This window comes from Centrocercus urophasianus, unplaced genomic scaffold (assembly GCF_019232065.1).
Source record: "Centrocercus urophasianus isolate 14NV4802_14NV808 unplaced genomic scaffold, USGS_Curo_1.0 seq_11, whole genome shotgun sequence".
NCBI lineage: Eukaryota > Metazoa > Chordata > Aves > Galliformes > Phasianidae > Centrocercus > Centrocercus urophasianus.
Window position 1 is genome coordinate 19209241 of NW_024884253.1, and position 17961 is coordinate 19227201.

Here is a 17961-nt window from a genome sequence, read left to right on the forward strand (position 1 = left end):
TCAGCTCTGGGAACGCACTAAGCTCTCAGAGCCCTCCTGCTCTGGCCTCCTGCATGGCAAGCTTATGTGGTTAGATAGTGTAGAACTGACACTAGCAGGGGTAACAATTGCTTTTTTTTCTCCAGGGCCCCATCTACACTTAACTTAGAACTATTTTAATGGATGCAACTATGGTTATATCTGAATTCATTTACAAACTTTTTTTTTCTCCTTTGCAAATCAGATTTTAGCAATGTTTTGCTATCAGGAACAAGTTTGTGTTGTCACGATAATGATGTCCTTTTTACGATGTCTGAGATTAGAGCAATTAATGATAGCGTTCCTCCCATCGAGTTTCCAGCTCAGACATGCCATTAGCAATGAAAAACTAATTTGGAGAAACATTTGGTGCCTGAGAAAGCTCCAAAAATGACCTAAGATAATGACAACTCTTCTGATTGTAAAAGAGCATGCCTAAAAAATGCACTCTCTTTTGAGCTCCATTACATGTAGCTGTTATTATATGAATTACTGGCTGTTTGTTAAACACTGCAGTGTAATTAGTGATGTACAAGATCCAAATACAGTAACCTGCCTTAAGAAAGCAAGGCTCAGAAATGCATTTCCCCTTTTATCATTTAATCCAGCCAACGTGACTCCTGTTGTGGTCTCTCAGTTTACACACTTTAAAGGTCTGCAGTTACGAAATTTCTAATATAAATTTTTTATTACTATTTACATTTCTGACTTCCATCAACTCAGAAAGAGCCATGGGCAGAAGGGAGGGAAGAGTGTTATCCACAGAATCAGAAACTTTAAGCAATTTCTCTACTGAATAGTGATAATGCATAGAAGCTATGCCTGGTGACTGGTCTCTGCAAAATCCTAATGGCCCTGTTTTAAAAGGGTTCATCCTTCCAGACTGTAGCAGGAAGAGGTTAAATGACTTGTCGCTTTAATTACTAACATCAATCCCATAGTTCCTCCTATATACAAAAACTGTGGTTTTATAGTTTCTCCTGCCAGCCGTTACCTTATAAATCCCATACAAAGGTAAGATCTTTGTTTTATTTCAATACAAATGTCTCTAGCAAATGTTTACACTGCTCTTTTGAAGCTTCCTCAATCCACACCACACCCTGGCAACTACATAAAAATGCCATTTGCCTTGAATCCCAGATGCACACTTACTGAACCATTTGTCTACAGCGAAATTTCAGCATCATTTGCTAGCATGGGTTAACTTGTCTTTAGCATAAGGAGAGGTACTATGCAATGTGGGTTAATGGGTAATATTGGTGGTAGTTGGATGGTTGGCCTTTTCCAACCTCAGTGATTTGATGTTCGATGTTTAGATATGTTTGCATGCTTAAATATATATATATAGTAGAGATATATACGCACATTTACACACACAGATATGATTTATCAAAGTAGATGACAAGTACAATACTATATGGTACTAATTCCTCCCAAAAAAGCAGTTTTTTCTTCAGCCTTCAAATTTTGAGAATAAGACAATATTAACTTATCCCCTACGAATGAAAGCCTTTGCACTTCAGCAGCAAGGAGCACTGCACTCACAGGCTCTCATCCTGATGGGGTATTTCAACCACCTGGATGTCTGCTGGGAAAGCAAAATGGTAGACTGCATGCAATTCAGGAGACTTCTGGAGTCTGTTGAGGATAACTTCCTGATCCAGATACTGGATAGACCAAACAGAGAAGCATTACTGGACTTAGTGCTCACCAATGCAGATGAACTCATTTAAGAGGTTAAGACTGGAGGCAGTGTGGGCTGCAGCGACAGCACCCTGGCTGAACTTGTGATCTTGAGGAATATGGGCCTGGCAAAGAGCAAAGTCAGGATAATGAACCTTAAAAGAGTGAAATTCTAGATCCCCTGGGAAATTGTCCCTGGGGAACAAAATCCCTCCCACTGTGAGTGAGGAGTGTGTTCGAGATCATCTGATGAAATGCAATGTGTACAGATCTATCGGGTTGGACAACGTGTATACTGGAGTCCTGGAGGAACTGGCTGATGTAGTTGCCAGGCCACTTTCCACCTAGTATGAAATACATGACTCTCAGGCAAAGTCCCCAGGGACTGGAAAAAGGGAGATATCACTCTCATTTTTAAGAAAGTAGAAAGGAAGATCCAGGAAACTACAGTTTAGTAGCCTCATCTCTGTACCTCGGAAGACCATAGAACGGATCCTCCTGGAAGCTATGGTAAAGCATATGCAAGACAAGGAAGTGATCTGAGACAGCCAGCATGGCTTCACTAAGGGCACATCATGCCTGATCAATTTGGCAGCCTTCTATAATGGAGTAACAGCACCACTGGGCCAGGGAAGATAGATTATTTGATGTCATCTACCTGGACTTTTGAAGGCCTTTGACCTGAATGGTCCCACACTACATCCTTATCTCTAAATTGAAGATAGATGGATTTGAGGAGGACTGAATATTCAATGGATAAGGAACCAGCTGCATGATTGCAGCCAGAGAGTTGTGGTCAACAGCTCCATGTCCATGTGTAGCCAGCAGGGTGAAGGAAGGAGGGGACTGCCCCTCTCAGGTCTGCCCTCATGACGCCCCACCTGGAGTACTGCATCCAAGTCTGGGGCCCCCAGCACAAGAAAGATGGAGTTGTTGGAATGGGTCCAAAGAAGACCCACAATAATGATCAGAGGGCTGGCACACCTCTCCTATGAAGAAAGGCTGAGAGAGCTGGGGTTGTTCAACTGGGAGAAGAAAATGCTCCAGGGAGACCTCATTGTGGCTTTCAGTACTTAAAGGAATGTTATATAAAGATCAAAAAAAAGATAAAAGGATAAAAATGTCCCTGATTTTTTACACGGTCTGATAGAGACAGGACAATGAGAATGGTTTTGAACTAAAAGAGGGGAAGTTTAGATTAGATGCTAAGGGGAAACTGGAAGGTGATGAGGAACTAGCACAGGCTGCCCAGGGAAGTTGTGGATACCCCATCCGTTCAAGGCCAGGTTGGATAGGGCCTCAGTAAGCCTGACCTAGCGGGTGACAATCCTGTCCACAGCAGAGAGGTTGGAACTAAATGGTCTTTAAGGTTCCTTCCAGCCTAAGACATTCTATAATTCTAAGAAAACTTTTCCTACATATTCCTACTGATGTTAAAGATATATGAACTGTCACATTACAAATTGCTGTTACAGACTGTACTGTTTTATCAACTCCGTTCTACATCTGCACCCACTGGAATCATAGCTCACTGCAGTCCAAGATGTCTAGGAACCCAATCCTCCAAATCACTCACTCTTTGAAAACACAGCTTATTACTGTATCAGCTGTGCCAAAAGTCATTAAATAACTGGAAAGGTTCCCATGGGCTTCAGTGTGTTTTGAATTAGAGATCTACATTTCAATACAACTGCACAGCACACAACCACCAAAAACTATGTGCCACCACCTACATGAATAATATATCCACCAACATATCTGTTTATTGCATGTCTAAGTTGGATGTCTTTGCACAAGTCAGTAATTTTTTGCTATCACTGAGAAGTATTCTTTATCTGCTTTAAGTGAGTTTTCTTCACCAACTGTTCACTGAAGTCACACCTCAGAATTAAAGGTTGGAAAAGCACTGTCCAGCAAAATATACTAATAATGTATTGTTTCAAGGCTACATCATCCTCACCATTTTAAATTAGAAAATTAAATTAGAAATCATGAGTTAGAAACAAGGCATATCTCAAAGAGCTGGTATGATTTACTACAAAAATAACCTAATTTTGCTAGGAGTGTTCTGCTTCTTAATTACCTTCTTTGCAAACTAAATTCTGCCGGCAATAAAACTGTAAGCGGGCAGAAGTATGCCTATCAAAAAGCAAGATGAGCTCTCTGTTCAAAAGCTTCCACTAAAACTTTGTCAAGCAGCCAAATACTCCAGCAAAACTTTCATTACAGCAAGAGCAAGGCAACTACCTACCTCTTAGCATACCATAAAAAGTCTTTTAAGAGATGATGAAATTAGTCAGCCAGTTCTTGTTAACTGCTGTTTGTTTCCTTACCTTCCTTTAAAGAATTATTTTTAAAATAACAAACATGGTGCTCAGGTTCAGCTAAAGGGAATCAGCAAATCACTGTGCCCGTAAATGCTGAGTACTTGCATACATAAGTAAATACATAAGTGAAACAAAGACGGACCATACAAAAAATGTTCTTTACTTCCTATCATTGTTTCCTTATCGAACAGTATTTTTGTCTCAAAGAGTCTGACAGCCGTACATCCTTCACTTTCCTATATCCCAAGTCTGAATGATAAGCCCCACGGTAATCTCTAGAAAGAGTTTACCCCTTCTAGAAAGAGGCAATACCCTCCTGCCATGCTGCTGAGGCAATAGAGAGACCTCTGCCTGAATTAATTAAACACACATTTCTTCACTTAAGATGCAATTGAAATGCTGCCTTATAACTCCTAAGCAGACTGACTGCTAACAGGCAAATTCTGGTTGTCACTCTCATCCTGTGAGGTTTCCAGGAAGAAGGTACAACTCAGCTTGAGTGTCCAAGGAGAAAAATATCTGGCTTTAAATCAGCTGCCCTCCAGGTGGAGCACTGGGAAATCTGATGCTTGAGGTAAGTCTTCCCAGATATAGGATTTGGTCTCCCAGGAGCAGGGATATTCGGTTAGGTGACTTCTGTTCCTCCTGTTAGATTTTTGAAGATCACTTGGTTGTGCAGTTCTAAAGCCTGCTCTATTTTTTTTATTTTTTCCCAGCCCAGCAGAGCGCTTCATCACATCGCATCTCAGAGGCCCTGGAAAGAACTGCTCTGTGCTGCTTTTGTCTGACTCAGAAGAGAAAGGTCTTTGTGCCTGTGAGGTTACCTTTAATCTGGAAATTGTGGTGAAAAGGGAAAACAACACTGAGCAGAAACAATGGAGCCAGTTTAAAGATCATCATTCAAAATGCTTAAGCAAGGAGAGTCTGTAATTAGGGCTTCAAATTCTTCATCTCTCTTGCATGAGGTAATTGCTGGAGAAAAATCTGCTTTCAGTGACGTGACTCCAAGTCCATACCTTTCAAACACTACAGGGGGATCCTATGGGAATCCCCAGACTGACTGCAGTTGGTTATTTTATTAAAGTCTCCAACAAGAGCGTGCATGTCTGCATGTGTACGTGTACATGCGAAACTCTTCAGCACAGGATGACGACGAGCTTACTGGTACAACCTGATTTATGCTTGATAACCAAATAATGTAATGAATCCTCTTACTTTTATCAAGACTTTCGCAGTTAAGCACCTAAAATATTATCTGATAACTACCCCTCAAAATAAAAAAAGTATAAGCCAATTTGCATTTTAATCACTATTTCCTGCAGAAATGCAAATGGCAATCTCAAATTTTACTCAACACTTTGTTACACCAGCAACAATAAGAGTCATTGTTTTAAAATCCTCCGATGTTATATTTCAGTGATCATAGTGAGAGCTGTGTTCTTGCACAGAACACAGTTTTGGCAGCCGAGGAAGGAATGAACGGTGCAATATTAGAACAAAATGGATGAGGATAATACCTGACATCCGTGGCCGTAACTTTCTCAATTCTAGACCAACATAGTTTCTTGCTAAATCTGGAGGCTGAAAATGCAAGTATATTTACAAATGGCCAGCTTGGCAATGGGATGGTGATCACTGGTGGGAGGAAGAGATGGCACTGCCATGCTTTAGCTGTTAGTGCTTCTGTGAAGGTCCTTATGAAAGTCAATCATGTTGGAAATCCCAAATGAACTGCTGCATTTGCTGGCATAATGACCACATGCATACAATGGTCATATGTTTTGACTGGAGGACAATGTACCTCTGTATTTGGAAATGGAAGCACATAGCAGGGGAGTGTCCAGGGCAGTGAAAATGTAATCACTATGCAAGTAAATACAGCATTATTAGCAACTGGGCCAAGTACAACTGTTCATAAAGGTTACCTTCCGAAAGAGCAAGGCAGTTTTCAGAACTACTGCCTTTTCTTTACATAGTGCTCTATTCTTACAAAATTTACATTGACAATGAAAATCCCTGTCAGTACAGAGCTCAGCACCTTCAATCAGCAGGTCAGGATAGTGAGTGCTAGTGCTACCACACTTCATTTTCTGCAGTCTCACAAGGATGACACTGTTCTGTTAGAAATTCAGTGGGGAACTGTGCATGAAGATGTCTCTGTATTTGATTGATCCTTAGCACATCTTGACTGTTGGACACTTTGGCTGGAATAGAAAGGGATCTCTAGGATCATCAAGTTGCAATTCCACAGCCACAGGCAGGGTTAAAAACAAAAACAGTATCAAGAGTGACAGTATCGTCAATTTATTATGTCTAAGTCCTGGAGAGTCTTGCAATAGCCCCATTCATTTTACACAGCCTAATTTCCCTTGCTATTTGCTTTCTGGAGGAAAACGTGTTCTTATAATTATCTGCAGCTTTTCATCTCTCCTGCAGCAGTCCCTGTAGCTGAAACACTCTGCTACTCTTTGGATGCCTTATCTATAGGGCACTTAACAATATGCTTTGCTGGTCTGGTTTACAGGTTCACTGTAGCAGTCACAATCCTGAACGCAGGGTATTTGACCATTAAAAACAAAACAAAACACAATGGATTAGTCCCCAAAAATATGCTCATTCCCAATTACAAGGATGGCCTGTGTAACACTAACAAAATTTGCAGTTATCAGTGTTATCCTGACAGCTCTGACAAACCATCTTCCCTATTTTGGATGGCCAGAATCCCTCTGGTCAGAGAAGGACCGTTTGACTGGCTTTCAGGAGACCTCCACCTTCCCTTCCCTTCTTATTCTCCTTGTGTAGGAAAGAAATGCAGCAGTGACTGAGGATGGATGATACTTATAAAGAGATATAATCTGCATGGATTTTCCTTACCTTTGCCTCCTCATTGACATCCCAAGTAAAGGACACGGCATTGAAGGCAATTTCTTCAATATTCCCAATGGTATTAAAACTCTCTTTGTAATCAGCTGCAAGAAATAACAAAGTCTCACAAAAAAGCTTTGAACTTTCTCTTTTAGAGTTCATAGTACAACTACAGAACAGCCCTTTGCTTTTCAGCTGGGTTTTCTGTTGGATCAGAACTACCTACTGTATTATTTACATCAAGTTATTAATAAGCTTAATTGCAAAGAGGTAATATATTGCAACATGAGCACATTACTTGCTACTGTTATTGCAAAATACTGCTTCTTCTAAAAAGAACCTGTGATTGTAGTGGCAAAGAGTAGGTGCATTCATGATCTTGGCGACGGAAGGGCCAAGAATTCAAAATTAACTGAAAGTTATTAAAACATTTAAAAGGATGTTTAAGGCTTGCTATCAATAAATGACCTCACAGTAAATCCTAAAGAAGCTTTCTAACAAGCTAACAGCAGTGCACTTTTCTCACCCAACAATTTCAGCTTACCCAAGAATTACTAGACTGGGTGCTGCATCTCTACTAAAACAAAGCAAACAAAGATCCTTTCTCCAAAGTATGTATGATACTAAAGTAGACAACAAAAAATGTAAAAGATGTATTGTCTGAATACAACTGTCTGCATCCTCTCCCTGTTTACTTCCAAGTGGCAGTTGATGTTATATTACCAACTAAAGCAGCTTTACAGAAGGAATAAAAAGCAAGAGGGAAGCAGTCTGAATTTCAAACACGACCAAAAAATTTAAATAATAATAATAAAAAAAACAAACAGTGTAACAGTGAGAAAAGCATGTAAGGAAGAAATTTGCCACTCTTCTTTAATTGAAAACAAAGACAAGTCTCTTTCTGTGTTCCCTTTGCCAGTTTAAACACATTTTGTTCTCTTTGATGGCAGATTAAGAGAAAGATCCTGTTTGTAAAGAGGTAATGTCTTCTCCATTAAAGGAACCTCCAGATTTGGTTAAAAAAATGCTCCAACCTTCTCTGGGATCCACACATTTCCTCAGAACCCCGTGAGGGCTTTAATCAGACTCAGTGCTGAGGAGCTAAAGTTACGTAACCTGGCAATCCCAATCACTCTAACATTTGCCCAAATCTGTGCTTCAGAAGCATACTGATTCTTAGCTTTGTATTCAGTTACATTAAGGATATTTTTGTATTCAACACATGGAATGCATTTCTCAAGTAGTTTCAAAATTAATTTCCCTTGCCCTTCCAAAAATGAACTATTGGTCTCTAAATACAATGTACAGGTAATAACTGTTCTAAAAGCTTTTATAACAAAAATGCTGTTGTAAGAATGATTCAACACATGGCAGTCACTACCATACTTTCTCCCATCTGAAGCACTGGCATTTCAGTGAGCAAGTGAAACTGTCCCTGGGATCCATAAGTGATTTTGGATATGATGAAAATTCACCGCTCTGACCACAGGCGGTGATGCAGCAACTGCGTGTGGTGTTTGGGAGGTCTGAAGTGTTGTTCATTCCTATTGTGAACTCAGATCCCCTTTCTAACCAAAGTCAATGGCTTCACTATCTAAATTCAGTGTGGGAATGCAAATGAGAGGAATTAGAAGACACAGTAGTTTAATATTCATGTGCACACGTCCACCCACCCCTTAAATTTATGATTCACCACAAAGTGTCTCGTGCAGCTGACTGCTGTATATGAGCGTGCTGTGTAGGTGCACTTTGGAAAGACACGAACAAGGTGTCTTGTAAAGACACATGTTTTCTTCCCATAAAAAGCTGTCAGAACAGAGTATTCCACCAGCCCTTCCCTTCCCTCAGCACACACACCTGCTTCCTCAATTGGCACACACACACATCCCATGGACTGTGTATGTGACATGCTGCTGAAAGCAGAATGCCTTCCCATTACCTTCAATTTGCAGATAAGCAAAGAAAAATCCTCAGCAGATTATGACAGCATTTACACCCAAGGACATGTAGAAGTTATTAGAGGGACTACAATTTTCATCTTCTACTGCTATGAGTTACCAAAAAAAGAAAATTGAGGTTCTTCAGTAAGCAAAACAGCTCTAAAGGAATTATTTCCCATTTTGGTGGGTAAGCTGCATTTTAAATAATGACAGATTTCAACATTAACAGCTAATGTCTGTCATGTGTTACATACCACTCTAGTAGCTCTTTTTTATACAGCACATAAATAATACAATATTTCTTGGAAAATACATAGGTAAAACACTGGAGCACAGATAATCCCAACCTCAGGCTTCCATAATCACTATTTATGTTCATGTTGGAAGCTCCAGTATTTGTCAATTTACAGTACTTACTCTGATTTGATGTAACCTAATATTGTATTCTTTATTCATTTCATTTTAAAAGAGATCCAACATCATAGCACAGCAGTGTGGAAATTCAGCAATATCTCTCACTCCTGCTGGTAACAAGAACGGAGTGCTGCTCTCTCCACAAAAATCCGAAACAGCTTTAGCCTAAATTCCTTCTTGCTTAAGTCTTCAAGCACTAAGGACTTACATTTAAGTATATACTTATCCTATTGATAATAATGCATCTGCAGATCCACACAGAATCTAAGCCATTCAATCACCATTCCTATCCAAAAGAGCACCAGTCTGCAAAACAAATACAGCAGTAACTCCTGCATGTTCAAACTGAGGGAATAAGCCTCCTTATTGCCTCTGATCTCCAGGATACAAAGAAGGAAGACTAGCAGACCTGAATCACTGAAGAAGCAGCACAAGCAGCAGAGTCATTCCTGCCTGAGGACTGAATAGATGGACTCCAGAACTAGACTATTTCAAATTCATGTAATCCTTTTGCTGCTAAGTCATGCTTTGGATGTAAAGTGCACTCATAAACAACTAAAATGGACTCGCGGATGTTAAATATGTGTTACAAATGTGAAGTTAAAATAATATGAATGTTTATAAACTTCGTGAAATAAAGTATACATGTTAATGGCTATTCCCAGATACAGAGTTAGAAAGGTGCCTAATAGCTGTGTAACCCTCTGCATACTGCTAGTTAATGAGAGCTCAAAGAACTGAGAAGCAGGGCTACCAGCAGAGATAATCAGGTCATCCTCTGAGGATAAGACAGATTTGATGCACACCCCTGCCCTTAACAAAACTCTATCACCGCCCTTTGAAAGGTTCCTCAGGGAGTATCCTGGTACTTGCTAATCTGGCTCATGAACACCTAATTCTCTCCTTTAACTACACAGGGTGTGGCCATTAATGCAGTGCTCCTTTACAGGAGCTCTCCCAGTACCTTGGGCTGAATTCTTAAAGGAAAATCTGCATAAAATGACACAAGGATTTAGGCTAGGAGGAACTCTGGAGGTTAACGGTATCAAGCCTATCCCTCAGAGCAAAGTCAATTTAGATCAACCCATAAGAAAAATAGAAGATTTTGCTAAATGCAGGCTGATGCTTATACGAAAGATGCATTTGGGGCCATCATGTCCTAACAACATCCACAATGCAAGTCATAAACAAAACAAAATGTGCTTAAAAAACAGTGTACATAGTTAAGTTAAAGCTGGATCTCAGATGTTCTCAAGATAGCAGTACCTGAGCAGCATTCAAGCCTTTCATCTGAAAGTGCTGAACAAACTGTGCTCTTACAGTTCTCAGGTCTGTATCAGGAACTCCTCCACTGCACTTTGCTCATGTTTGCAGTTCAAATAAAGGAAACATGCCACAGTGCCTCAAAAGTCAGCACAGATCTATTTCATCTCAAATTAATGGCAACATAAAAGACATTTGCTTTAAGATGGGTAAACACACAGCTCAGAGCACTGTTTTACAGAATATGTATCATAAACTGAGCTGCTGGATATGGGGACTGATGTGTGCTGCACACCACAGACGAAACACTGATGTGGCAGTGCCAGAAGGTGTTGGCACGGCAATGGAAGGAGCTCTCTGGCACATCCCTTCAAAGGTATGCGTTAGCACCATAAGCTTGTAGGGACTAGCACAAAGGCAGCCTTCAGAAACAGCTGTGACATGATATATTGGCTCTTTTACCACGTGTCATGACAGGAGTCATTTGGGCTGAGGTGGAGGTTTCGCTGCCTTAAATACCCCCACAGTAGAAAAACAGAAGTTGGGGAAACTGTTCAGCCAGAACCATGATAATAAGACAAGAGGCAGTGAGGAGATGCTGGAATAGAAGACCAGTGGCTTTGACCAAACACATCTGATTTATGCCAACTTCACTGGATGGTGCAGCATTTGAAAGTCAAAAGGCACTGTATGAGTAGGACCATTCTGGGAACCACTTCCCAGTGCTGGAGGTGTTTGGTCCCCCATGAAGTCATACAGTATGCTCATCAGTGTCCTCTCTCTGTTTCCCTCCCCGCCCTGCTCCCTCTCATTCCTGCCATTCAATGGTTTGGTTCCCTCAGGCAGTGAAAACAAGATAGACTTTGTCTGCTTTGGTCTCACCATCTCCTTTGACAGGGATCAGCTGCAGATGGCTGCGTGTGTAAACTGTCCGTGGGAGGGAAGAAGTGCTTGATGTCTAGACACTCCCACAGATTTCAACTTTAGGCTCCTGTGCAACAGGTACGTGCTCTTCTTGTGTTCTAATCTCCCAAGCACACAGACAGAGCAGTTCTGATCAAGATGGGCTTGCGAATTAGACAGGATGAACAGTAAACAGGTCTCTCAGGATAGCACACCAGAACTCAGCATCTCACCCTCACTTTACTCCAACACTGACAAGACTCAAAAACAGGTGGTGGAGGAGACCTGGGTGCTTATTTGCAGTCACCATAATGATGGTATCTTAAGTCTCAGGTTCCACTTACACAACAGTGAGGCCCTTACAGCAACACAGCCCTGAAACATTTACATCTTCCTGGAAGCCTTTCTGTTAGATTTGCTAACTTAACTATTATGTGGGCTGGTACTGGACTGAAGAATGGACCTGTCATAGAGAAGCAAAAGGAAATGCTTCAGCCACTCCTGAGAAGGCACAGACACCAACTTCCCAGCAAAAGAGGGAACACTGTTAAAGTACATTTACAAGTAGAAGCTTTACTCCATGACTGCTGAGGACTGTTCGTCTGCAAGTCTCCTTCCTACTTCACAGACCATACAGTCTTTCCTAGCAGGGATAAGTCACTGCTAAAAGTTAGGGTGTAACCCACACAGCCACTGCCAACATATTCCACCACATCTCTGTGAAAGGCATCAGAGAATTCCACACTTTGCAGTCTTCTCCAAAACACCCTCTCATACTTACCGATGTCAAGGACCCTCTGCTTTGCTGTGTGCTGCCGGGAATGCCAGTATTTCCAGTACTTCAGCTGCTCGTCTCTGTTTTTATCCTCACTAAAAACAACCATGACCACGCTCTAAGAAAATCAACAGCAGAGGGTGCATTAGTTAATATGTAATTAATAGTCAGAAACACAACAGTTCTAATCAGTGCTCTCCCACAGTGCTTGGATTGTAAAAGATCACTGGTTTTATTGCAGTCCAATACTGCAATTGCATGTAAAATTTCACAACCAAAGAAACGTAGTTTTAAAATAGTGGTTGCATTTTTATGGAGCTCAGACTTACTAGAAGTAAAGGTGGGACATTTTCAAAAGGCAGTTTAGTTGTGCATGGGATACTGATGACAATGCAATGGAGGAACAAAAACTTCAGAGAGAAGTCTCATTTAGTATCTTTGTGCTGTTGGGAGTTAAAAGGAGAAGCCTTCTGTGGGTTACATAATTATGTCCTGACAAAAAAGGTAGTAGGTAAGATCCTGCAACCACCAAAACCTCAAGCAAATTTTATTCCACAAAATGTAAGTATTTGAGCATGACTGGTGATAATGTTGATGCTTTTCCTCATATTCTTCCATGAATATACAGTTTTAATGTCCAAATGTCCTTCTTAGGAGCAAGACTCTTGCATACATGTACGTAATAACAAACTCAGCATGAATATTTACTGGATTTCACTGAGCTTTTCTGTTCAAGTTCTGGATTCCCTCTGTTTAAACTGTGCGGTTCAAGGGAAACAGATTGAAACATTATACAAAACTGCACATCAGTAACAGAAGCTTTTTTAAAAAGCCCTGCTGTAGTCAAGGAAAATAAAAAATACAAAAACAATGAAAGAATGCTCATGCTAGGAAACCTGCAAAGAAAAGAAATAACGGAGAACAAAACAACAAAATCGCTTCTACACATCTTCTTTTGTTCCTATTCTTCCTTGAACCCTGAGTCACCAAGCTCATAAAAACAACAACAAACTGTTTCATAAGTAAGGAACTGGATCACAATTGATTCATGACCTATGTCCCTATGCACGTTCACCACTGTAACCGTTCATGTGCTCCGTGACCTACAAAAGCTAACTGACATCATTATACATCTTCTGTGTCGTACTGCTGAATGGGTTAAAAGCAGCACATGACATGGATGAGTCTTGAGTTTGCATACTGACTGGCCAGCAGGTATGTGCTAGTTGGCCAGCCCACACACTAACCAGAACTGGCAGCTCAGAGTGGAAGACTGTAGATTTTCATCATCAAGGGAAGGTGCTATTTTTTTTTTCTTCTAGGCACCATATACGTTGAACTGGCAGAGCCTTAATACCTTCAAACACCTTGCCCTTCTGTCAGGTTTGGACAAAATTGGCAGTAAATTAATCAGTTGCTTGAATGAGTGCCTGGTAAACACAACAGGACTGTGAAAGTTGTGTGTGATTTCATGATCTTCTTTAAACCACATATTTGCTAGAAGAAATCTCTCCTTTACAAATTCCATCCCTTCTGCTGCTTCAAAACTCATGTGTATATGTAGTGAATCAGACTTACAAGGATTGGCTTACAGCCAGATCAGATCCCCAACTCCTTTTTCAGCTGCAGAAATGGCAGAGCTGGCACCACAAAGAGGGGATGTCAAAGGCAGAGACTTTTCAGCGATAGGGAAGTCTTATACCAGCTTCAGTCAACAGTGAAACCATCATCAAGCTCATGCCCTTAGGAAACCAGGCCAAAAATTAACTATTGTTCAGGTTTACAAATCATTGCCTTCAGAAAGCTTGTCTCTAAACTTCATGTATGACAGAAGCATATTGAACAGGTTGCCCAAAGATGTGGTGGATGTCCAACCCCTGGAGACAATCAAGGTCAGGCTGGATCAGGCACTGAGCAACCTGGTTTAACTGTAGATGTCCCTGTTTATTACAAGGGAGTTGGACAAAATGACCTTTAAAGGTCTCTTCCAACTCAAATGATTCTATGATATAACTTTGCTGTCTGCTTCACTGCTCATGTTGATTTTCATTGGTTCCTGTGACTAAAGTCACAACATTTTTAAGGAACATTTATTTGGATGGAAACACTTTTGCAGCCTCATACATATGCAGCCCTTCCAGCTTCAGGGTGAAATTTGCAGGGCATCAACTCTGAGGCTCAATTGCTCATTTCAAGGTTACTGGGTTAGGATTTGCTTACTCAAAAACATCACCAGGGAAATGAGGAGTCTTGCTCACTAGGCAGATGTTGCTGAACACCCGGCTTCAGTTTTGCTTTCAGAATCTGAGATGCAAATCATCTATTTTGGCATATTTCTACGTGAACATCAAGTGACAGCTCACACTTAACCAGTGTAACTAGTTAAAAATTGGTGTCATAGAGGATGGCTTCAGTTCTTCACATTTTATCTGAAATACCCTGGAGAGCACCTGCTGAAGTACACAGATAAAGATGGACTTACATAGCAAATGTGGCAGTTCTCTGATTTTTCTTTTTTCTGGGCAATGATCAGTTCACCCATGTCAGCAGCAATATGTGTGCAATGATCATTCTGCCAAAATCATACACTAAGGTATGTATATATCTACTAAAGTAGATATACTATAGTAGATATATACATATACAATTGATCACTCCCAACTCATCAATTAACTCCAATACTGAGACCACCAGCAATATCACTCTCCCACCTTTAAATCAGATGTAAGAGTAAGCTTTTTCTGTCCTCTTCCACCAAAAAAAAAAAAAAAAAAACCCAAAAACTAAAAACCAACCAACCACAACTACATTTCTATGAAACTCCCATCTGCTCCATTCTCACTCCCATTTCTAACTCCACTCCCATCTAGGAAAGAAGTTGGAATATACCCTGACTTTGCTGATCGGATGCCGGAAACATTTGTTGTCACCCGTCTCGCTCAGCGTAATGGCGTAGAACTGTCCTTTGTTTAAGTAGGTCATAGGCCCCTCCCCTTGCTTTTGACGCAGAGATTTGGTAGCTTCTAGTGTATACTGAAAAGTGCTGTTGAAAGGACAGGGAAAGAAACAACAGTAAATTCCATATCACTTTCTCCTTCTCTCTTTGTCCCCACACATTTCATATTTCATACAGTACATATACATGGCAAAGGGCTTAGGAAACAAATAAAATGCTTGGAAAATGTCACACAAGTATTGAAAAATGCAAATTTCTTCTTTTGAGTTCATCAGGTCTGGCAAGTGAGCATAAAACTATCTGAACTGTAAGTGTCTCAGATCAAAGACCTCATCTTTACTTTCTCTGGAAAGAACCAAGAACCATCATAAAGAACATGGCTACGTATCCCACCGAAAGCGTCAAATGCAAAGAAGGAATGAAGCATAATTTACAGTATTAATCAGGAAATCACCTACCTCCACAGACATTTACACTTAGTACTGCCACAGAAACAGAAATTCTGTAAGAACAGAACAATACTTGCTGCAAAAGAGGCACATGAAGAACAGAAAGTCCAACTGCTATTTTCAAGCACTAGGCAGAGAAGCAATACAAAGAGGAGTGGCAGGAGTTCATTTATTTAAAGAAAATATGCAATTAAGGTTTTACAAGTCTTCTTTTAAAAATGAATCAGAAGAAAACACCTAGCTTTAGTTCTTTTCACTTTCAGGAGCAAATCTTAAAGCACAAAAATTTTAAAGCTCCATTAACAGTAAACCCCAGACAGGCTGCCCCTGGCCAGTTGTGCAACCTCTGTGTTACTACTTGGGAAATTTCTCCTTGCTCCCAGCTGGCAAACCAGAGCACATGCTATAGCAGGAGTTTACTTCAGCCACTCAAACGGTTAAAATGCTATTCTAAATCTCACCATGGATTTTAACTAAAGCCCATGTATTTAAGGACTTTTGTATCAAGTATTCAATTACTTTCACATTCATCACTTTCAATCTGAAACACTAATGTCTGAGCATCTACAACTTCCATGAACTCCTAGGAAAGAAGACTTTTCTTTCCTTAGTGTGTATCTGGAGGTTACAGTACAAAGTGGACCTGCGTCATAGCAGAAAAGACTGAATGCCCGAGAACTGTTAGCAAGGCCAATGCTTTGGGATTTGATTTTATAAGCAGCCAGTCTAAGTCTGTAGCACTCTTTGTTACAGATCTCCTCATGTGTACTGCCCACACAGCAATTCAGTTCCAAGCGCACTGAAGTTAATGATTGTTTTAATATTGCTCAGAAAAAAAGATCAGGCTCTAAGAAACCTCTGCTACAGAAGCAGCCGTGCCTATTCCAGGAAAAAAACATAATGTAGGCATGTTCCTGTTTTTTAAAACATGTATAATCTCTCAGATATAAACAGAACTACTCACGAGATTAAAATTAAGCATTGGCTTATAAATGTCATTGATAACAATCTGCCATAGTTAAGTGACTGTGCAGCATCTGCCCTTTCTGTGCAGGCATTTTTTCTGTTCTTAGCAGGGAGGTCAGTGCTCCTTTCAAACTTCAGTTTTTAAATTTTTTTTCCAAAACTTATAAAAACTCTCCGTTTTTTACATGGCTTTAAATAACTGCTTTACTCACTTTACAAGTAAACTTAAAATATAATAACAAGCATTGTAAAAAGACAGAGGGTTTCCCAGAAAACCTACAAGGAGTAACTAAGAAAGCTGGAAGGAACAAAAAACAAAAGACAGAAATTTCAAAAGGTCAGTAGTGTTAGTTAAGCCACCTTAGACATCAGAGCTGTGCAACCTGCCATCCTGAAAAGGTGGGGAAGATTTTCCATGACTCAGCTGTCAAAGCCGCACCCCTTTATCTGGAGAATTCTTCTGAACAGATTTAATCTCACGTAACTTCAAGGGCTCGAGAGAAGTTTCAACCCAAACCAAGGTAAGATAACAGGTGAAGATACACACAGATTTGAAAACTAGCATGCAGAGAAGGGAAGGACAATGCTGCTCAGTGTCAAGAGAGGTCTGCAAGTGCCCCAGGTTGACAAAGAGGAGGGTGGGAAGTGGACAAGGGAGCATTTCCTTGATAACCCTGTGATGCCTGCCAACATATTTCAAAGCTGATTCCATACCTTGTTTGTTCATAAATGTATTCTTCAGCCCCCACTGACACACTGCGATACTTCTGAAAAACAAAAACAATAATTAGGTATAATTTGATGCAAACAAACAGAAAACAGCAACAAAAGCAAAACTGTGTTTACTTGAGAATCCTCCAGAAAAAAAACATCAGTCATTTAAAATTGAAATCCCTAAAAACAGAAGTGAAGACTAAATGGTCTTCACACTAGAACTGATAAAGTTCATTTATACCAAGCTTTCAGAGTTTTTCATAATGAACAGGAATGCAACTGAAAAGCATCTTCTCCTTGTTGCAGTTCTTGCTTGTACGTTAATTCATTCTCAAACAAACCTGTAAAACAATCCCCATCTCAAAGACAAGCACACTTCAGAAGAAATCAGTTTTCCTAAAGATTTCATGGTGACTTTTGTTTTGTTCTGCTTTACTTAAAATTATATGTGGCCAGCTGTCCATAAGGTTTACAAAGAAACGTTGATACAAATTTAGATTGCTGCTTGCTATTTTAAATAGGTGTAGTGATGCAGGCTAAGGCTTTGATCAAGGGCCTGGAGCACCTCTGCTATGAGAAGAGGTGGAGAGAACTGGGGCTACTCAGCCTGGATAAAAGGAGGCTCAGAGGGATCTTATCAGTGTCCATAAATATCTGAAGGGAGGACGGCAACGAAGACAGATCTGGG

General features: G+C 40.3%; 1 protein-coding gene across 2 annotated transcripts in view; it reads right to left on the minus strand.

The window, feature by feature from the left end:
- The window catches only part of GRHL2 (grainyhead like transcription factor 2), a 59385-nt gene that overhangs the window by 23296 nt on the left and 18128 nt on the right, over positions 1-17961 (minus strand). For both annotated transcript variants that reach the window (XM_042808786.1, XM_042808787.1), the window contains 4 exons: positions 17274-17326; positions 15078-15231; positions 12195-12306; positions 6903-6997 (listed from right to left, as the gene is read on the minus strand). In XM_042808786.1, the coding sequence (XP_042664720.1) occupies positions 6903-6997; positions 12195-12306; positions 15078-15231; positions 17274-17326 (414 nt within the window). The remainder of the gene's footprint in view (positions 1-6902; positions 6998-12194; positions 12307-15077; positions 15232-17273; positions 17327-17961) is intronic.